At 41.7% G+C, this 21925-nt stretch overlaps 1 protein-coding gene across 11 annotated transcripts in view; it reads left to right on the top strand.

Moving 5' to 3' along the window:
• Nucleotides 1-21925, top strand: part of RBFOX2 (RNA binding fox-1 homolog 2) — a 170129-nt gene that overhangs the window by 135026 nt on the left and 13178 nt on the right. For 5 of the 11 annotated variants that reach the window (XM_077783381.1, XM_021554068.3, XM_021554078.3 and 2 more), the window contains 6 exons: nt 6884-6976; nt 9723-9783; nt 12152-12205; nt 12340-12432; nt 13536-13668; nt 21596-21638. In XM_077783381.1, the coding sequence (XP_077639507.1) occupies nt 6884-6976; nt 9723-9783; nt 12152-12205; nt 12340-12432; nt 13536-13668; nt 21596-21638 (477 nt within the window). Of the gene's footprint in view, nt 1-6883; nt 6977-9722; nt 9784-12151; nt 12206-12339; nt 12433-13535; nt 13669-18992; nt 19033-21595; nt 21639-21925 lie in introns of all 11 variants that reach the window. The other 6 variants (XM_077783383.1, XM_021554069.3, XM_077783382.1 and 3 more) reach the window with 2 other exon arrangements.

Here is a 21925-nt window from a genome sequence, read left to right as displayed (position 1 = left end):
GCAAAGGAAATGGATCTTTCTGGAGGCCACTCACTCACTCTTGGGTTCTTCCTCCACCTTAGGAAAAAAAATCTGAATGCATTTTCCTGCCCTGTGGTTTCCATTCTAATCTAATGATATGAAACCTCTCTCTCTTCTTCTTCTCCTCCTCTCTCTTGGGAATCCGAAAGCAGATGCTCCTGCTGCCTGCCTTGTGCTGTGTTCTCAATGCTCCCTTCCCTTCCCTGGGTTCCTAAGGGTTGTAGTGTTTTGTGTATATGTTTTGTAAATATTTTAAAGGTACAGTGGTAAATCCCAAACTGCCCTGGGTTTGCCCCCAACCAGTGTACGATGGGGTTGAGCAGCGCTTTGTCCCCCAGAGCTGTGGCGGGAGAACTCTACTGGGATCACTCCAGTGCTGGTCAGTAGGAGGGATCGGAGGAAGTGTTCAGGTAGCATTCCTCATTTTGAATCCACCTGAGATGACCAGGCAGTTTTCTTCGACAGCCTGGGGAAGCTCTATCAAACTGGCTGCATCTTCAGGATTTCTGTGTACTTTAAAGTTTGGTGACCAAAGAGAGATCTGGGTGTGTCCATCACAGCCACCTCTCACCTCATGTTCTTTCAGAAATGCTATTTGTTGACTTTCTCTATCACAGCAATGTAGGAGGCAGTTAATGAATTTTGCTGATTCTTCTCTCAGAACAATGTGAATTCTTGTTTTGTAACTTGCTTTCTTCCCAGATTCAGTCTGTTTAGTAGGAATATATGGGCCCTGGTAGACCTCACACTGATTCTGCTTTGCTGTGTGTGAGAAACAAGATAAAAACTTTAAAAATTCCTTGAATTACATTTTGTTTTCTTCTTGTTTAATAGAATGACATCAGTCTTCCCTTTATGTGTTTGGCGTTTTTTGCTTGCTTCCAGGAAACTAGCTGTTTGTTTCATTTATCCTGTTTACCATTACATTTCTAGCTCTAACTGGTATAAGTGCCTTTAAATAGCCTTCTGCCTCTGGTTGCAGTTTACCAAGCACTTCACTGAACCGTGAATAAAACACCTCCAGAGGAAGTCGAGAGGATTCCTGCTCCTTTTGTTAGTGGGGATGCATCCTCTAGATGCATATTTTGCACTATTGTGCTGAATCGAACAAGTGGACATATTTGCAGAATTAATGCAGTCTGCCTGTGTAATGAGTACCCTGTGGCATTTATAAAACTGCAGGGGAAGGGAATCCAAGCTCTTTGCTCACCAGCTGTGTACCATGTGGCATTCTAAGATGTGCCCTTGATGACATTCAGAGACCAGGAGTACATAAGCACACAGCAAAATCTTGGCTAAATAGGGAGTGGGTGGTTTTTTTTTTTTTGGGGGGGGGGGGGGGGGTTGGTTTTTTTTGGGGTTTTTTTTTTGTAGCTTTTAAATGGTAAGAGTTCATATTTGTGTAGAGGGGGTCATGGTTTCAGGATGCTGTAAGTTTTATGTCCCTCACTGATCTCCACTTGCAAGACTCAGATTTCCAAGTTCTTGTATAGGACTATAGTGTCTAGAAGTTCTTCATATTTATTTTAAAAATTAGTTGTATAGTGGGTTATGAGAGAAATTGCATCTGCTGGTGTTATGTAAGTAAACCTATGCTAACTAAAAACTTTTGTGGAAGCTGTGTGGACTTCTAAGTTTACGGTTAACTGTAGGTTAAGATAAGAATGTGAATAGGTTTTAATAATGGTGCCTTAAAGATTGTAAGTTTGCATGTATATTTGTTTCTTCTTTAAATTGATTAGGTGCTTTGAATTGAGCCATCCTTGTTCTGGATCTAGTTTCCACTAAGTGGAAAGCCCCTTATTGCATAAAATAAATTAATTAGAAGTCTTGTTTTCATTTTAATTCAGTTTTTATATTTTTTGTTCAGATTTTATCAGTTGAGCCAGAAATACAGTGTTATTAATATAATGAGGTTTAAAAACAAATTAAGTACTGGTGACCAGTGTCCCTTTATCCTAGTTCACTGCTTTCATGCCTTGAAGTCTGCAATACTGAACTAAAAAGATCAACTAGTCCATACACTGAACTGATTTATTTAAACTTGAATTTCAGGCTGAAGTTTATGGTTTCATACTATAAGCTGATGTACTGCTCCTGTGGGAGTGCTTTTCCAGCAGTGCTCATTTCACTGTGTAGGGAGCTGGATCTAGGTGCTAAATTAGCAAGACACTGATGCAGCAGGGAGAGAAATGAGCTTGTCTTCAGCCAGTTTAGACTGTTGAACTCACAGACCATGCAGTGAGATCCAGGATCAGCTGAAGGGAGGAGGAACATCACACACCTGGGGATGACTGGGGCCATGAAGCCGCTGTCCTGAGCTGGCTGGAGCTGCTCTGAAGTCCCAGGCTTTTGCTGCCCAGCAGTGCAGGCTGGGCTCCCACTCCTCGCTGCTGGCCTCTGCCCCCTCTGCTGCTTTGCAGCAGGGATTGGCAGCGGAGCAGCTCAAGCTGGATTGTGGAAATTATAGAGCTTGAAAATAGCCCTGCATGGTTTTTTGAAGATACATTTACATTTTTTCAGTCAGGTTAATTTCTGCATCTGATCACCAGATTGCACAGGTACACAGACACGTGTATGTGCCTTAATGCCAAGTGTGGTATGGGGGCTAGGAGGAGCTGGAAGAGCTGCTGAAATGGTGGCAGCTTGGTTTACATAGATGTTTTCACCAACTTGAAGGGTGCATTTGTGTGTGTGACTTCAATAATTTGTTTCTGGGTTTTGTGCTGTGCTGCTGTCAGTGCATTCAGTCCTGCTCATCTCAGGTGGATTATAGCTGAAACCCTCCTACTCTTTCCAAATGCCTAGGAAACAGGTAGCCTAAACTGCTGCCTCTTTGGCAATTTTTTTCAGGCTTCTAAAAGTTTAATATGGAAATAAGGGGGAAAAAAAAAAGAAAAAACTTGGTTAGAAACAGGCACAGCAGCAGATGACAGCAAGTCTGGTTGCTGGCTGCGTGCTCCAGTGGTACAAGACAAAGACGCTGCTGCTGAGGTGACTGGTCTAAACTCCATGACGAACAAAGGGTTAACAATGCATGGATTTCAAGGGGCTCTGTTTAGTTTTCTTTGGTTTTATTTCTTTTTTTATTTTACTTTATTTTATTTTTGTTGTTGTTTTTTGTTTAATTTCTGTGTTCTGGCCACACCCAGGAGAACCGTCTGGTTTTGATTTCTCCCTTTACGGTTACATGGTAAATTTTCTTTCTCATTCTTCAGAGATGGAAACGTTCAAATACTATATATATATATACATTTTTTTTTTTTTTTTCACTGCTCATCATGTTGCTTGTTATTTATTGCAGAATCTGAGGCCAGACTAAAAGGGTGACAGTTACTCGGTCTCTTCAGGTCCTTTCAATAAACCGTTGGGTAAAAAGGGGTTAGTCTGGTACTGCAAATTTCTCACCACTCCTAAAAATGTTTATTGAAATTTAGTGTTCGCTGGGTTAAACTTATTTTCTGCATGGGATAAGTTTGTTGCAGTTGCTGGTGGGGAGGAATTGTTGAAAATTTCAGCCTTGTTATCATAACAATACTATTAAACTCAAATAATGTGTATAATCTAAATTTTAGAAAACCTAAGTATTGTTTTCATCCAGGATCTTCCCTTCCTCTGACTCCATACTTATTACTATGGAGCAATCCAGTATCAATAAAGCCAAGCTAGTAAATATTGGATACCTGCCCCATCTTTTTTTTTCTTGCTTTGTTTCTTATTTTTTTCTTTCAAGGTCAAGACAACCTTGCTGAGGGAAAACTGAAAACTATTTGTTGCTTATGTATTTACGTACAAATTAATCCCTATTCTTTACAGGTCATCTGTGAGAAGGAATAAAAAATATATGTATGTTTGTTTTTCTCTTCCACTTCAAAAATGTGTGTTTATATATATCTAATTGCTAGTTTTTAAACTTAGAAATAACAAAAATGTCAAGTGTGGCTCAGCTGTTTTTCCTGATGAAAATTTGAATGTCTAAGAGATGCATTAATATGATAAACTAAGAGGACACAAATACTAACTGCCATAGTCAAATATGTAAAGTATTAATTCAGTATTGACAATAAGTGGTGCTCAACAAAGAGTTGCACAAGCTAAGGGCTGATCTGTCAATAAAATGCGGTTAATTAGTTATATTGTTCTGAATCAGATTAATTCTGGTTCAATTCACATTGTTAATTATATTAATATAGTCTGCAAGTAGATCGTATGCTACCTTGAGTTAACTTAATAAAAATACTGAACATTCCTACTCAGTTTAAAGATATTTAATGATAATGTATTTTTTGAAAATCCCATACAGATGTTACTAATTGCAAGCAGATGTGAATTAAAATAGTCTTAGTTTGGTTCTAGCCTGCACAGATTAATGTCTAAAGAATTGCTTTCCATCTGCACTCCAGCTTTCAGTTCACATCATCACTGAAGACATAAATTTCGTTTGTTCTCCACAGCCTTGTCTAGAACAAACAGAAATTTTAATGCAAAAAGAGAAGAGGGAAATAGAGATGCCTGTTGCAGTCTTTACCTCCCCTCATCCCCCAACCTTTAAAGAATGTTTTTTCCCCACTTTACAGAGCCAGAGGGAAAGGTGTTGCTCTATTTCTCAGGCTTACCTTTCTCTGTAGGGGCTCATTAAAGCAGGCATAGCACCCTATTCCTTCATAATCAGCTGTGCTATTACACCCCCTGCACCCCTCTCAGGTCTCTGCAATATATTTGAGAGTTATATGCAGTTGGGCTGTTTTATTAGCCCCTGTGTCATGTAGCTCTGATTTTAATTCATTTAAACAGGGAATGTCTATGCTGTTCTGAAAAAGGCATCAGTTTGTTATTTATATAGCTCTTTATTTATAGCTGGAGAAATTAAATTATCTGAAGCTTTAGATTATTGGGTTGGAGCCCAAAGGAGCACTTTTGTTGATCTCAGCATTGCAGTACTGGCTAAAACCCTTTATTATTGCTGTTCAGGGGGAAGGAAAAAAAAGTAAACCTTCCCCCTCAAAAAACCAGTAACTACCACCCTGCATTTTACAAATTTGTGGCAGTTTTTTGCTGGAAACCTAGCTGTGGATGATGAGGGCCAGCTTGTCGCTTAAACAGCTTGGGCTGTTCAAGATTAGTGTTGTAAAGACCTTTAAAAAGCACTTGAAGAATAATGGCTTGCTTGTGTCTCATTGCTAACAAAGCTTAGAAATCAAAATGCTTTCTGTTTTTTGGGCTGTCCAACCCAAATACATACTGATCCCAAGGTGCATGAAGGAGGTTGCCTGGCTAGCATGCCCCTTCCCTGACAAGCACAGCTGTAGATCACTCTCACAACCTACTCTTCAGTTAACATTGGGAGGGAGTTTCCATTGCATCAAATACAAGCTTTGTTGTTCTGCTCCTGAGGGTACTGGAGCCAGTGGAGATTACTCTCTGTACATTAAAGCAGTATTTGCTTTATACCAAGCCACAGGAGCCAGTTATTGCTGTCGTTAAAATGTCCTGAAAGCAGAATGCAACAATGCTTTTTGTTTGGGTCCAATCTCTCTAATGGCATGAAGAGTATCTCATCACGGTTGTCTGTATTAAGATGCCATTTGCTCCTAGTTAAAATCCTAATTCATTTTGTCATGTTGGCTCTCTCTTAATGTCAGTGCACTCACTCAGCTCTGTGGAAGGAAGCATGGTCTCTTACCCTGCCCTGTTATACCACTGCATGAGCTGGCAGCAGCATGAGCATGTGTAGGACAGGCATGTGTTGCTTGTGCCTTCATGGGTGTGGTAAACCTGAATTTGTCTAACTGAAGTGACATTTTGGCAGGCCTTGAGCCATTGTGGTTGCTCCAAGCAGGGCGTGTGGATTTTTCTGGAAATTTCATATTCTAACTAGGCAGAGGTCTGTTGCTATCCACAGCACAGAGGTTGCCATCTCAGAACAAAGCTGGGTAAGATGGGTAGCAGGGAGAGGTAGCAGGGGATCAGCAGTGTGATACAAAACCTGCCTTGACCAATGAATCGGTATTCAGGTGTTTAGATTTACAGTCAAACCCACCACAGTACTCAGAGATAAGAATATTCTGGAACTACAGTATGTGATATTCTAAATCTTCACATTAAATATGCTTATTGTGCCACCTGGAAGCCTTGCTTACTTTCAGGGCCCCTTATATCATTGGGGAAGTTACAGATTTAGGAGTAGGCATGAGCTGTGCCCTGAAGAGCTTACAAGGGATGCTTTACAAAGAGCCCTTCCTTTCAACTGTGTTCTAAGGTAGGTAATTATTACTGTCTCCATTCTACAGGTGGGAAAAGCAAGGTTCAGTGTTTGATTTGCCCAAAGCTTTGCAGAATTCTGGTGCCAGACATGAACTCAGATTGCTGCTCACTCTCATAGTACTTTCTCAAGAGAACAAAGTGCTGCTCAGTGTCAATGTCCTGTGCTGTATCTGGGGCAGACGGGGGTCCTACGAAATTTGTGTGTTCATTAAGAGGGGAGAAAAGCCCTACTTGGGCTTGCCCAGCTAGCCTATATCATAGCAGGGTTTAGTGTTTTTAAACAAAAAAACAAACCAAAATGAAAAATTGTCTCGAGTAACTTTGTACTTCTTTTTTGGTCTGGCCTCAATTGCTTTTATGTTTTCTTTTTTTTAATTACTCTTATTATTCTTATTATTATTACAGTTCTTTTTTTATTGATTTTGATTTCTTTCATTTATGAAACATGCATGAACCAACAATGTGACTCTAGGAGGTTATTGCTGAGTTGTGCTGATGTCGATTTCATACTGTGATATTTTTTCTCTATTTACCTAGAGATCAGTATTTCAATATATAACGATGTGCATGTTTTCCCCCCTTCTCCCGCTGCATGCAGGGATTCGGGTTCGTAACTTTCGAGAATAGTGCTGATGCAGACAGGGCCAGGGAGAAATTACACGGCACCGTGGTAGAGGGCCGTAAAATCGAGGTGCATGTCTTCAGTAATTCAATTTCTTCTTTATATTTATTCTTTTGATTTCTTTTTGTGTCTTGCCTCACTTATTTCACATTTGGATCCCAGTCTCGTGTGTGTGTGTGTTTGTGTCTGTGTCCTTCACCTCCCTGCACTGAAATGTATAGAAGTTTACACCCTTTACAGAATATTTTTATTGTTGTTTTGGTTATTTTTCCTTTTTTTTTTTCTTCTTTTATTAAGTTTCATTCCCACCCACTTCAAGTTTTTGCCCTTCTGCTGCTGTCTTGATTTTTCCTTTGCTTCAGTTTGTGAGGCTCTGATTTCCTGTTACCAGGCCTGAACAAAACTAACTGAAAGAGTACTGTCCAACTTCTAACTGTGTCCAAAAAAGAAAGCAGGGGGCCAGCCAGTATCCTCTCTTTCCTCTGAGGCCAGTTCTCCTCCATGCAAGTGTGAGATGATGCCTGTGGGAGGGGTGGGGACAGGTGGGGCAGCAGCCCCAAGTGAGCTGTGCTATGTACATTGCTGGTTTCTTGATCTGCCTGTGGTCAAGAACAGGTTTGGTGAAAGCAAATCCTAAAAGTTTGCTAGCTCTCACCACCAGGGAGGAAAGGGTTAATGTTGGCTGGCCATCATGGCCATATGTTGGGCATGTCAGGTGCTGACCAATTTGGTATTCCACTTTGTTGAAGGCTAACTGGCATCATCCCTCTCTCCTTCTTTCTTTTAAAAAAACAAGCACAAACCAAAAAGTACAAATATTGAAACAAAAAAGCCGCCGTTTTTGAGTAAGATGTCTGCATATTTTGCCTTTTTTTTTTTTTTTTTTTTTCTCTTTTGTTTTGTTTTTTTATTTCCCTTTCCGATGGTTTAGCGTTTAGGGCCCTTCACTTGACTCACTCTTTCCATGGTAACTATACACAATGCTGGCGATGGTACGAGTTGGCGGTAAGTGAAATAAAAGTGCTAGAGAAGAAGCTTTTTATTTTTTTTTAATTTTTCTTAAAATTACAAAAAAATTAAGAAAGAAAAAATCCATCTGCCATCTCACATTAACACTACGAAATGTGATTTGACTTGTTGTCCCCACCCACCTCCTTCCCCTTCTCCCCCTTTTATTTTCAATGCTGTTGAGTAATGCCGCCTGGACTTTGGATGTACATATTGTTTTGTAGCAGTCTGAGCTGTTTGATTACTGACTTCATGGTGATTTCCCCTTGCACATCTTACTCAGAGTTACTGAACTCCAGTTTGGCTGGTTTTTATTAATGCACCCATATCCTCTTCTCTCTCTCCTGCCCCTTCTTTCTGCTGCTCTTTCTATCTGAGACCTGTTTGTAGCTGTTATTGTTTTTCTCACTTTTTTTTTTTTTTTTTTTTGCCCCCTCCCCAGTTTATTTCTTTACTAAGTGCAGCTGTTGGTCTCTTTGCTGACTGGTGGTTTCTGATTGGTTCTGGCAATTTTTCCTTTAAGTGCTTGTGTTGCACTTTGCTGTAGCAGCTGATTTCAGGCACTTGCTCCATCTAATGATTGTCTGTGAGACCCTATCCCCTCACTCCTCCCCTCCCCACCCTCTGAATCAATTGTGGTGTGTTTTTTTTCTTTCTTTTTTTTATCTGTGTGTTTAACTGCATGCTCTCAGTCTCATCATTGTTGTTTCCCATTCTTTCTTTTTTAAATGTGTAATGTTTCTATTGTTTTGGGTCTGAAACAAGAGTAAAATGTAGCTCTGGACTCCCCACCCTGTGTATGCCCATCATCCATACATCTCAAGGGCCTGAGGCAGCTTCTATTTTTGTATCCTTTTTTTTTCTTCTTCACCCTGGCCTCCATTCCCATTTGGCATGTGTTTTGATGAATTATTGATGATCCATAAAGACTTCACCCTCCTTGCAAGAGCTTTGAGGCTGACACGGGGCTGCAGTAACTTGGCTTCCAAACTAGTCCATCTTTTCTTTATCAGCACCATCTCTGCAGTAACACCCCACTTGCTTGAGCAGTCAAACCACTTGGAGCTGTGCAGAGCTCTGTAAAGAGGGTGGAGGGCACAATAAACCCAAAAATGATCCAGGTCTGCTGCTATGTATTCTTTCTGTCCCATGAGATTAGTGACAAGGAAAAAAAAAATCTGGAAAGAGATCTGAAAATGGTGGGTGTAAATCAGTGAATGTAAATCATCTAAACAGTTGGTGATGTTCCAGAGATTTCCTCAAGCCTTGGGAGTTCAAATCTAATGCTGAGGGACTCCAGGCTACCTTTTTCTACCCAAGTGTTCTGCCAGTGACCTGCTGGGCCCCAATTCCAGTGTTGAGCTTGAGAAACAAGTCAGCTTGTGCATCACCTGGTTCAATTCCCCTGCCCTGGGCTGCAGAAATTATTTTCCTGCCTCTCTAAGAGAACCTGGACAAAGCATCTAGGGTTTTGCCCTTTTGATCACTGAGCTGTAAATAATCCCATGACTAGGGATGGCAGGGTGGTGGAGAATCTGCACTTTACTCTTGTTGGCCTTTTGTTTAATGCATAATTTTAAAATGCCACGTTTAGCTGTAACTTTTATAATTAAATGGCAACTGTTAAAAGTAATTTAAAGATTGCATTCATGTAGAATTAGCTGTTTAATTTTTTAATTTTTTTTTTTTTTCTCAAGAGAAGTATAGTGTGTATGTGTGTGTGTGTGGTATCTGAGAGTTTTTCACCATTTTCTCTAATGATCTGTGCTTCCTTCCCTCTCCTCCCCCTCCCCTTTCTTACTTTTAGGTTAACAATGCCACTGCGAGAGTGATGACCAATAAGAAGATGGTCACACCTTACGCAAATGGTAAGAGAGACTGTTTGTACCGGTGATAAGCTGAAACTTTTGAAGAAAGAGAAAAGGGAAAAGTCATGACCTCTCCTCAGGACCAAAAGGAACCAATAAAACCTCACAGACTCTAATTTGTGTCATTATACATTCAGTATAACCCAAAAGTATTTGTGGAGGAATACCATTTTCCAGATGGAGAAGTGGGGACAGAGAGAAGTAGGGACAATGACCCATGTGACTAAGATGGGTGAAGGTGCAAGGACCAGTGAGTTGCCTGCCCTACTCCTGCAAGCTGATTCTTTATGGTAGGGTGTGCAGTACTACTGTGTCTCACTGCCATCACGTAGATACCTAAATACAAATGCAGAAACATAACTTCAGATGCTGAATCTAAGTAATTAACTTAAGATAGCTCAGTTTAGGTTCTATCTATAAAAGTACAGCTGTCCCCAAGCAACCAGTAAAACAGAGCCTTTGCACTACTTGTTTGCTTGCTTTTTGTTTCAGACTGCCTGTGTTAAGTGAATTTTCCAGTGAACTGAACAGAGAAAGACCAAGTTGTTTGGATAGTGAGGAATCCTGCTTTATTGGGATATTTTGATGGTTCTCTGTGAAGTCATTTTACTTCATAGGCATATATAGCATAAAAAGTCATTCTCCCAGGAGAACTGAATGCTGCTTTGATAAAGAGTTTGAATCAGAGTCTTTGCCGTGAAATGAGCAGCAAAGTTCTTTTTTGTGTAAAAATGTTCCCAAACAGTTTCATCAAGGCAGGAAGCTGCATACAGGTAGTAGCTGGTGTGGCAGTCTGTTTTGATTCTAAAGTAAGACTCCAAACTCAGAAGATAAAATTTTTTTATGTTGCTCTGCTGCTGACTTACTGAGTGGTCCCTTGCAGGTAAATCTTACCTTGGGTGCAGAGCTGGGTGGGGAAACAGCGCCAAGCAAAAGGCTTGGGATTCTGGGTCTCACAGTACCTGGGAAGGAACTAGGAGATTTTGTAGCAAAAGGCAGTACATCCATGGTATATTGTCCTGGAAACAAGGGCATAAATGTCATGCATGTGACTGTTTGGTAATGAAACTTAGTTTACTTGTGAAAGTAATAATGTACAAGAATATTTTGCTTTTGCAGCCAGCAGTTTAAAGCCAGCTTTAAAGCTATGCAAAGAGATTTAGCATTAGACGAGGCTTAAGGCATACTGGCAAGTATGGTTGTACAACTGTTATTAAATTTAAGAGTTGACAGTCCTTTTGTTGCCACCACTGGAGTATTTTGCCATCAGGGTGAGCGGTGCAGCAGCAGTGTGCCTGTACTTGCAGAGGGAGCCTGCACTGCATCTGTCACTGATACTCTGCCAGCAGGGTGGTGTTGATGGGCTGCAGTTCAGAGTTGTTCATATGGCTTCTAGAGTGGTTAGAGGTGTTAAAAGTTCAGCAAGTGCACCAGGGCTCCAAGACAAAAGAAGCATATAGATTTATTTAAATAAAAATGCCTCTGTGTTTGCTAGCTGAACAGCTGAGATCTTTCCTGAAAGAAATGCTTTGTGAAAGCCAACCCAGATCAAATTGTTAGCTTTATATCTCTTTTCTCCCCCATTTAGAGAGATGGAGGGGGAAAAGACAGATAGGTTTCTAGATGTGACTGGAAATATGTACCAACTCATCCCCATGCTTCTTTAAGCCCTATTCTCTTGTAGGTTTTATCTTGATGATTTGCAGTTCTTGCCAATTATCCAGATTATATTGAAATAATTTCTTTGTGGAGGCTTTGACCTGAAAAGCAGCATAAAGGAGAGAAATACTAAAATAACAGTGAGGAGAAAGTGTGAGATGAATAGAATGATTTGGTTTTATGAACTATAGTTGCGTAATGCAGTTAATGAAGAAATTCAGACACTTGCGTTTTAGCACATCTCTAGCAGGCAAGACAAGGGTGTTTTGAGAATTCAAGGCTATAATTTGACTTGCCTGAGATGACAGTCTGGGCCGGTGGCTTTAGAGAGGGCTCGTATCTGCAGTGTTCCCTGTGAAAGTAGGGAGGAGTTGGCAGCAAGGCTCCTGCAGGGAATGCCAGGTCGCATGGTGCTCATGGCAAATATGCATATAAGGTAGTTGGCATTCCCACAGCAGCGCCTCTGCCTGCTGCAGATCTGCTGATGTTTTGCTGTTCCCACTGATACAGCGACCTGGACCTAGAACTTGACATTAGGAAAGGGCAGTTGGCCTCCATCTACACCAAGGGGGATTGAGGCAAAGCAGAAATCAGAAAGAGCTGTGCATGTGAAGCTGGGGCGCATGCAAGAGACCATTCCCCCTACCCATGCTGCCCGTTCTTCTCTTGGTGTAGATTTTGGCATTCACTGCAGTCTTTGTTGTTTCAGGTTGGAAGTTGAGTCCTGTGGTTGGAGCGGTGTACGGCCCTGAGTTATATGCAGGTAGAGCTTAAGTAGACACTTCCACTTCTGCCATTTAACTGCAGTGGTGTTTGTTTTTGTTCTTAATCTGCTGTTCCTTTATAACCTTTTTACGGTTTTGTTTTTGTTTTTTATTCTTTTTTAAATTTAATTAGCGTCCAGCTTTCAAGCGGATGTCTCACTGGGCAATGACGCTGCAGTGCCCCTGTCAGGAAGGGGGGGTATTAACACTTACATTCCTTTAATCAGTAAGTAGCCCCTGTACTGTTACTGTGCTTGAGTTAATGATGACCGGTTACCCTTCTTCTCTCCAGTCTGTATAATATATACTTGAAAGGATGGGTCTCACTGGGAATGAGTTTACCTTGAGCCAAAGTTAGTGTGCAGTTGCTGTAACTTGTTCATCTGCACTGTCTTGCTGTACTGCTGAATGGGTCCTTCTGAATGACAAGGAGGCTGCAGAACAGGGGGAGGTGTGTAAGGAATAGGCCATTCCCTTGCTCCCCTCCCTGTATTGAAATCAAAGAAACCAGACAGACAAATCCCTAAAGTACATATTATACAAGCTGCTGAACCACGGGTCTGCAGGGCCCCTAGTGGCATGCACCTGGATGCATGCTGGATTGGGTTTGTGCCCTGGGACTCATTCCCTTTCAGTATCTGTTTATGACGTGTTTGCAGATGCCTCTGAGGTTTTACAAAGTTTCATCACGATCTAGTTTACTTCAGTTTAAAGCATAATAATAGAGGCATCACTATATGTGGTGCTAGTTATTGGTCACGCTTGTTAAATGAAGGTGGGCTCTCAGTAAACTGGCACTTTATGGGAAATTGCTGCTGCTGTTATATGGGCTATCTTGTCTTTCAGGCTTTAAAATGAACATACAGAGGATTGGGTGGCAAAGAGTGGGAGGGGAAAGGAGGGAAGAGACTGATGTAAGTTGGTTGACTTTAAGGGCCTCTTGACGAATTATTTTAAAGAGCCTCTGCAGTTTTGGAAGAACTGCGTGCTGTATTGATAGTAACTCTCCATGCTTCTCGGACTCTAACCAGACTGCATGGCAGTATCGAACGGTGGGGGGATTTGAGCCCTGTTGGGGTGGGTAAGGCATGCCAAAACATTAACCTCTTGCATGCCAAACCTCTCTGCAACCCTTCTCCCCCCAAAGGCCATGGTGTAGCAAGAAGTGCGTATGGGATGCTTGCTGGGTTATAAGCATGTCCTTCTGCAGGATTGATGCCAAATGTCCCACTGCTGTGGAGCTGTTGTGTCACTTTGTTTGAAGCAGGCGGTTGTTCTCTGGGGCAGAGCTTGTATCCTTTTCACCTTCCACCTTGTCTATCTTCACAGTTCCAGGCTTCCCCTATCCAACAGCAGCCACCACAGCCGCCGCATTTCGGGGCGCCCATCTGAGGGGCCGAGGAAGGACAGTGTATGGAGCAGTGCGGGCAGTACCTCCCACAGCCATCCCTGCCTACCCAGGGTAAGCACTGGTCACAAGAGCAGAGTGCTCTGCACAACCGTGTCAAATAGCTAATCGGTTAACAAAAAACCCTAAAATTGTCTGGATGGTGAGAGTCAAGATCTTGCTAGTGCCAGAGCATACTGCACATGATGGCATCCAGTGGGGGCAAATCTAAATTTTTCTGTTAAGTTCTTGACTGAAACAATTTCCAGTACTTGCAACAGCTTAAAGTGCTGATGAGTTCCTTCTCATAATTTCTCAATTTGTCTGTATATATTTGTCATCCATTGACCCAATATGTTATAGTGCTGCTGAGAAGGACACAAAGAGAAGATCTAAAATTCCTGAAAAGGTTCTGCTCTTTGTACTCCATTTGTGTTTCCATATTCAGGAATGAGGAATATTATCCATTACCTTCATGCCTCACCATCTGGCAGTAGGACACAGAAGAGCCAGTTACCCACAATGGATTTGCTTTCTTTGTTGGAGACAGTTTAAAAAGGTTTAAAACAAAGATTAATCAAGTCCATTAATTTAAAGCTGGGAGCATTTGGGATGTAGAGAGAACAATAATGCAATGAAGCAATGGCAAATGTGTGGCCTTAGCATTCTTTGCCCTCAGATTTTCACTAGTAATGCAGTGCAAAAAATGTTGTTACAAAGAAGTACTCTGCTGTTTAAAAGTAGAGGGAACTAGGTCTGTGTGTGAGTTTTGTTTTGGGTTTTTGTTGGTTTGCTTAAATGTGGTGGAATGACAGATAAATCAGCAAATCCCTTCCAAATGGTCTTTTTTTGTTTGTTTGTTTTGTTTCTGATTTTGGGACGCTTTAATCTTATTGTCTCAAGTTCTACTTGCCATATTTTTCAGGCAATGTTCTCAGAAAGAACAGGAGTAGAAACGAATCCTCCAACACAGAGATGTGGGCTGACCCTTCTTTTCCTTTACACTAGGCCCAAAAGGGAATTAAAAATATCATAAATCTTCTGTTAAGAAAGTGGCATCCATACACATCAGTGCAGGAAGCTGGCCTGATATATGCTGGATAAGCTCACAATAGCTTCTGTATCAGATTAAGTGATGAGAGCTACTGTGATCCTTTTAGAGTCTAGTCTGATATTTAAAGTGTAGCTCCAGGAAGCAAGCTGCAGTGCTCATGTATCTGTCTAGCTTTGCTCTTTGGCAATTTTGGCAATGTTTGTATTTAATTCACCAGAAGACTTTAAATGAAACCTCTTGTCTAAACATTGGTCTTCTGAACAGAGTGTTTCTTCTGGGTTTTCAAATCCACTTTTTTGCCACCACTCCTAGTTCACATTCTCTATCCTCTAACCATTGCCTCTGACCTGCAACTTGTCTGTCCATTGCTCTAAAAATGGCCCAGTCCAATTTTACTGGGGAGTGCTCCACAGTCAAAGCAGCAAAGCTGAGCTAAGTGCTACCATCCATTAGAATATGAAATATTTGCACCAGGGAGGGGGATTGTGCTTTTCATCCCTGGGAGTAACAGCTAGAGCATTCCTAGCCAGAGGCAGTCATGAGTGGGGCACTGGGAGGGCCTTGTCTTTGATGTAAATCCAGCCTGAGTCCCACATAAAATGTTTATTTTCATTTGGAATATGGGCCAGGCTCCAGTGATTAGCCCTTCCAAATAATGTCTCATGCCTGTGTTTACTGCTATTAAACTGAATTTTTCTCACCCTGCTGACTGATCCCATGTCTTTGTGGGCAGCATACTACCTGGTAAACATTTCCAGGGCACAAGTAAGCAAGGCAGGTTCACAGAGGCACAGAACTGTCCCTAGCCCCAAGCACTGGGATGTAACTACTACTGGTGTTTTTTGTCATCATAGTCTGAATTTCTGCGAGATACTTGGTAGAACAAATTTGATTCCTAGTGGAATAATACAAAATGTGCATTTCAATTCCATGTTGCAGTAACCTGTAGGACAGCCACCACTCCCTGTGGGCACTGTTGACCTCCATGGGGTCAGAGACAGGCACATGTTCCTGACATCTTGTCCTCCACCGTTTACTTTCTTCCTGGCCAGTGGAAAGATGACACCATAAGATCAGTCAGCAACATGAAGGCATAGTGAGTAATGTGTAAGAAGACAGTAAAGTAAAGCTTCAGGTTAACTCAAACCTGATAGAAGGAATTGGTTTTCGCAAACCTTAGCGGTGTTTAAGTTACAAAATTTAATGGTATCACTGCATTTGAGAGCTTAGCAGAATTTTAAAAATACAGAATGTAGATAAATAAAAACTTGTTGGTATTGCCATACTGGATCAGACCGAGCACCATCCAGGTTAGAGTAAGTTTGGACAGTGTCAAATGCTAAACCAGAGGAAGGTGCAAGAAATCATAGCTTTTAATAGTTTTAATATTTATTTCAAGAACTCAAGATTTGCTAATGCATATGTGGGAATGCCCATACTTATGCATGGCCATGGTTGTTTTTCCAGAGAAGGGTTTTGATACCTCAGAAAACAACTGCTTAGACTGTTGTAGGTGAGTTGGATAGTCACCTAAACCTGACTTTGAACACTAATGAAACCTTCAGTTTTAACCGAGGTGCCACTTGGTAGATACAAGGAGACATTATAACCTCTGATAAAAAGCACAAGTAAAAACTGTACTGGAATATTGCCCTGATTTGTAGCAGCCATGCTTATTAAATGAGAATGCTAACAAATAACACTTCAGACCAAAAGCAGTAAGAATCTAGACAGTCTGAAAAAAACTCACCTACTGTAAAACTCTCAAAGTTAAATAAGTTTGATAAATTTTATTTCTCAAACTATAGGTTAGTCATTGACTTCTGCATAGTCATTAACTACCTATATGAGGAATAGACTTGCCATAGTAAAAATAATTTCATCTAGGAATGTAAATATATATGAGATTCACTGATTTGAAGCCATAGTAGATAAAAGACTAGATGCAGGGCAGCAGAGAGCTTTGAGGGTTTAAAGTGGTTTTTTTGTTCATTTTCCAACACAGTCAGCTGTTGGTGCACCTAAATGATATGCTGGCTACTTTGCAAAACCAGCCTGTTTCTTTTCCCCTTAGATGTGTTTTAGCACAGCTAGTAGGCTTTTTACAAATTGCACCAAGATTTGACTGGCTGCCAGACTGTTTTATACTTCTGGTCAAGCTACATAATCAGAATGTAGTTCCCAGATAAAGGAATTCTCTGTTTTTGCTGGCATTAAGAATCACAAATATGGATATTCTACCATATAAATAAACCTTGCTAAATTTCAGCCCTTGAAGTTCATGTCAGTCAAATCCTAACAAAAGCAGAGATGGAGGATTCACGTGTGTGTTCGGGTGTTTGGATCCAGGTAGTCTTATTCTTACCTGTTACTAGTGTTCCTTGCAGTTTTCTCTGGAGAGCTGAGGCTAGCGTCTCTTGCTGACAGAAATAGTGGCCTGATCCAATGTGGTAATGCTTATGTTCATCCAACTGATTGTATTTGGAATAACTGTTAAAACTTCTAACCTGTTCATAAACCAAGTCACTTCCTCTGTCGTGCGTTTGCCTTTCCTGCAGGAGCAGGTGGAAGTATCACTGCTAAAACACTCCTGGTCCTAGATAGAGAACCCAGCAATGTAAGTCACTGCCCCAGGAGCCAAACTCTTTGTTATGTGGTTGTAAAAATTTAGCTTCAACAAACATGATCTTATGGCCTGCTTCTCCCTGCTGAAGTGGCTCCCCTCTTCCTCTAACAAGGGTCTCTATCTTCATACCTGCTCCCAGCGCTCTTGGAGACTACAGTAACTTTATCCATTGGGAATGGAGTGTACTTTTCCTGGAGAAGGCAGCAAGACTAAATTATTCAAGCAGTAGCTAACACTGCAAGATTTTTTTTTTGTTGTTTTATTTTTTTAGTAATAGCATGCAGAATTTTGCCAAGATCTGCTGGGCTTTTTTTGTGTGTGTGTGCCTTACAATAGATGGGTGTCTGAGGATGGCAGGCTCTTGGCAGCATTTCACATTCCATCTGATGAGTAAAAAATTATAGTCAAAAGAATAGCTAGTGTTCCATACCTTTTTTTTCCTTAATGCTATGGGTAAGTCATATATATCATATCCATGAACATCACAGATGGTGGGGTTAATGCTTTTTAAAGCCTTGAGCAAGTTTGTGTGGAGCTCTTCAGAGGACAAAGCTAGAGGAAATTCCTCAGTATATGAAGCACACGCTGAACTCAAATGGGTGGGGGGCATCCCCTCTCTTCCTTCCTCATCCTTCCCCAACCCCTGTCCCCAGAGTGAGCTGTGTAGTTTTATACTAGTGAATGCTCTAAGAGCAGCTATTTGGGAACCCCAGGCTCTGTTTAACAGTTTTTGTGCTTGAAGTTCTGAGAGAAACAAAACTATGGCTTAAAGCAGAAAAAAGCACCATCCCACGGAAACCCTTCCAGTTGCTCCTCTCTGCTGTGGAATAAGTCATTACTACCAGGGACTCCCACTGCACCTTTCAATTTTCGGATCTTGGACCAGTCACCTAACCTTTTTAGCTCATTATCTCTGCTTGTGAAAGCAATGCATTGTGGGTATTTTTGGTTTTTTCTTTTCAATTACATTTCTCTGTGTTTACTTTGATCAGAATTGATTGACTTGTTTTCCTGAGGTGTTGCATCAGTTCTTTAAGATGCTGAATAATAATACTTTGCATGCTTGTGTGATCAGCCAAATCTTATCGCATGTCTAATGTGCAGGGTAAAAGCAGGTGATGTATGGATGTCAGAAACAAAAGTCATGCAGCCCTGTGAAGCCTGAAAAATGTAATCAGGCGCAAGTCTCTGAACCACACTTCCTCACATAGGTGACTCCAGCCCCTGTGGGATGCCTTCTGTGGAGGGCTCCTCAATTTCAGAAGCCCACTTCATGAAGCCAATGTTTCCATGTGTTTTAGGGGGTAACTAAAATCATTCCAGGAGAATAACCAGAGTAGAGGTTTCTAAACCCTTGTGTCTCTCTTCAGGACGTCAGATCTTTTTGAGTCAATATTTACTGTACAAGATGGTGGTTCCCCTCCGTCTCTCCTTTGCATACTGTCTCCCCCTCTGCCCACCCCTTCCCCCTTTGCATGCCATGGAAGATGACTTGGAGCCGTGCGTGCGCACACACGTTCTCTTGCTGATTTGCTCCTGCCAAAAGCCCAGGTTGTGGATTCATACATCACCTGCCTGTGTAAAACGCATGTGCATGCTGCCGTCCTCAATAACCGGAATGTGTTTTCTGTTCTTTTGTTTTTTGTTTGTTTTTTTTTTTTTTTTGTTGTTTTGTTTTGTTTTTTTGTTTTGTTTTGTTTTTGTGTGGATTTTCTGCAGTGTGGTTTACCAGGACGGATTTTACGGTGCTGACCTCTATGTAAGTACACACACCGGAGCCTTCTTTGTCCCCAACCCCTGACAAGCCAGCCTTTTTTTGTTTTCTTTTCTTTTTCTTTTGGTTTGTTTGTTTGGTTTGGTTTTTTAAATATCATTTACTTTAATTTTCTTCTTCCTTGTGGTTATATATATTTATATATTTAGGAATGCAAGCATGCTTCTCTGTCACTGCGCTTGCCCCTGGGTGCAAGACCTAAGCCTTTGGGTTTCCTGATCATTGCCAGGGTCAGTTTATTGGGTGTCCTGTCCCCCACATGCATACTGGTACTAATCAACCTGAGAGATGATTAGCAAATTAAAATTTCTCTCAACACTTCTCTTATTTACATAATTTGGATATAAAAATAACAGGACTGGTTTAGCCTCAGACTTTCCCTTTCCTTCTCCCCCTCTTCCCTCCCCTTTCTCTTCCCTCTTGGGGCCCTTTCAGATTTGATTTGTATAGCCCACACTACGCTGAACAAGTTGTATGTTTAAAAATTTTCATGTGCCACTGGGACGTGGAGATTATCCCTTTGGGGAAGACACTGGGACTGATTAAAAATGTAGGCTGAGATGCTAGAGTGAAAACTGACATCTCATTTTGCTGGTAGGAATGGCACCTAAATAGGCGAGGTTCTCTCACCTCTGCAGGTAATTGTAAAGTACAAATATGTGGAGATGTTTGGTTACAAGAGTCAGCAACCTCCTCCTGTTTGGGAATTAGCTGTTATACCACGGGAGACTTTGTCCTGTCATTGTCTTTGTCCTACCCAGTCAGCCTGTATTGCAAATCTCCAGGGAGTCTGTGTGTACACAGGTGGGCTGTGGATGGAGGTATTTGAACTGTCCAGTGAGAAAAGTGCTTTCCTTTCCAAGGGAGAGCTGTTGCAGAGCAGGAATATGGTAGGAACTTGCTTTCAAAGCCAAAATGCTCAGTTGCCACTGCAACTCATAACCTGCCTGGCTCTATGAGAGTTCCCAGTTGTGGCGTTGTAGGTCATAGCTCTCTAGAGCTGGGAAGTTCTGTAAAGTTTGGGTAGTGGCAGATCTATCAGCACAAATTTCACAGTCCTGCTCCTTTGAAGGTCCTATTCCTGACACTTATAATGAGGATCCTGGGGTTAGACTCAGGATTTTGGATTTTGTTGGCTTATATGGAGGATCAAGTTCTGGACAGGGGCTTTTTCCAGCCCAGGTAAAGCAGTTGGAAGATGTGCTCTCTGAGATAGAGGGAACTGCATGCATTTCTTCACTCTTCCATACACTGTCATGTGTGCAGTCCTTTAAAGATTGATCTGCCTAGTCAAGTGTTTCTTGATAAAGCTGTGTCAAGGACTGCAGAAGGTTCTGTGTTTTCCTGCCTCACTCCTAAAATGCTACCTTTACAGACACTGACTTTGCTATGGCACATAACCAAGAAAATGAGTGTTACTTAGTGCCTCTTCCCACAGAGTGTGGCATATAAAAGGCTGCCATGTTGAAAGGGGAGTCTGGACAGAGTTACTCCCTGTTTTTGAGAAAGCTCCTTCAGAGCTTTTGTTGGGGAGGAGAGGCTTATATAACATGTAAGGAGAGAAACTTCAGCACCGAAGAACACCTGTAACCACTTGATGTTGCAGAGCAGTACCACCAGTGTAACACAAAGGCAAAGCCCCCAGGTCAGGTTAGAACCATTTGGTTGATATCTGATGACTTCACTGTTGGTGGCAGTGGTGTCACTTTCAGAAAGGAGGATGATGGAAGAGAGGACTGCATCAAAGTAGATGGTGGTATTTTTTCCTATGTTATTGCTGGCCAGAGCCCTCCAGTGGAGCTCAGGAAAAAGGTATCATTATCCAAATTTGAAGTTGCCCTTCCAAACAATTTGCTTGGCACAGGTGGAATGACTTCAGTGTCCCTGTGTCTCACTGATTTGTGCTTTTCACTGCAGTGCTTCCATCCCTCTGGTTGCTGTAATAGGTTTACCCAGATTCCGGAAGGTATGGCATAGGATACTTCAGTTAGTACTGGGGGGAAGTTAAATCGAGGTTCTCTTAAGACTTCTGAGTCCATAGGGTTGTGGAAAGGAGCTGAGCTGGCAGGGAGTGGTTAATGGTAGGCAAGATGAAAGGGAAGTGTCCCGAGTTTGGGCTGCTTTTTCTGCATATCTGCTATGCACCGATTTCTCATTTTCCTCCTCCTCCTTTTCCTCACTCCTTTTTTCTTTCCTGGGGCAACCATCCTGCTAGCCATTTCTTCTGTGAAGAAGGCATTCCATCTGTTGTTGGATGCGTCCCACTCTGGCAAGACACCTGAATTGATAAAACAACCTGCCCCAGGATGCAGAGGGCTTCATTTCGGATCATAAGAAAGGTTATCTTTCTTCTACAATGGGGTCAATCTGGGTGGCGGGGGGGGAAACCCAAACAAACCCACTGTGCAAAGACTGCTCCTGCCTGTGAAAAGCGTGCTTGCATCCACTGGAAAGAAAAGGCTGGTGAGCCCCGCTGTGGGCTGTTTGTATGATTGTTTCTTTCCACAGCTGTGTTTTTTTGAACTGCTCTTCCTGTGTTCTGTTATAGAATAGTCTTACAGGAACCAATCATTAGCGCTAAAATACCTCAGGTAGGAGTGCCAGTGTGACCTGCCAACCAATCAGATTGTGGATTGCAGTGGAAAAAACTGAATTATACTAACCATTCCAGCACCACATTAGAGATGGGAACAGAGGCTTTTTTAGAGCAGTGCAGACTCATGTGTGAGCCAAGCCCCCGCTGTAGCAGGGTGGCGTGTGTCCAGATTTCATACCAAATGGCATTTCACTCAAAATAAAAAAAAACAACAAAAAACCAACCAAAAACTAAAAACCAACAAAACTTGAATTCAGTGGAAAGGTTAACAAGGTCATGCTT

The sequence above is a fragment of the Lonchura striata genome, chromosome 5 (genome assembly GCF_046129695.1).
Source record: "Lonchura striata isolate bLonStr1 chromosome 5, bLonStr1.mat, whole genome shotgun sequence".
Taxonomy (NCBI): domain Eukaryota; kingdom Metazoa; phylum Chordata; class Aves; order Passeriformes; family Estrildidae; genus Lonchura; species Lonchura striata.
Note: the sequence above shows the minus strand (reverse complement) of the source record. Positions and strands in the feature narration are given on the sequence as shown.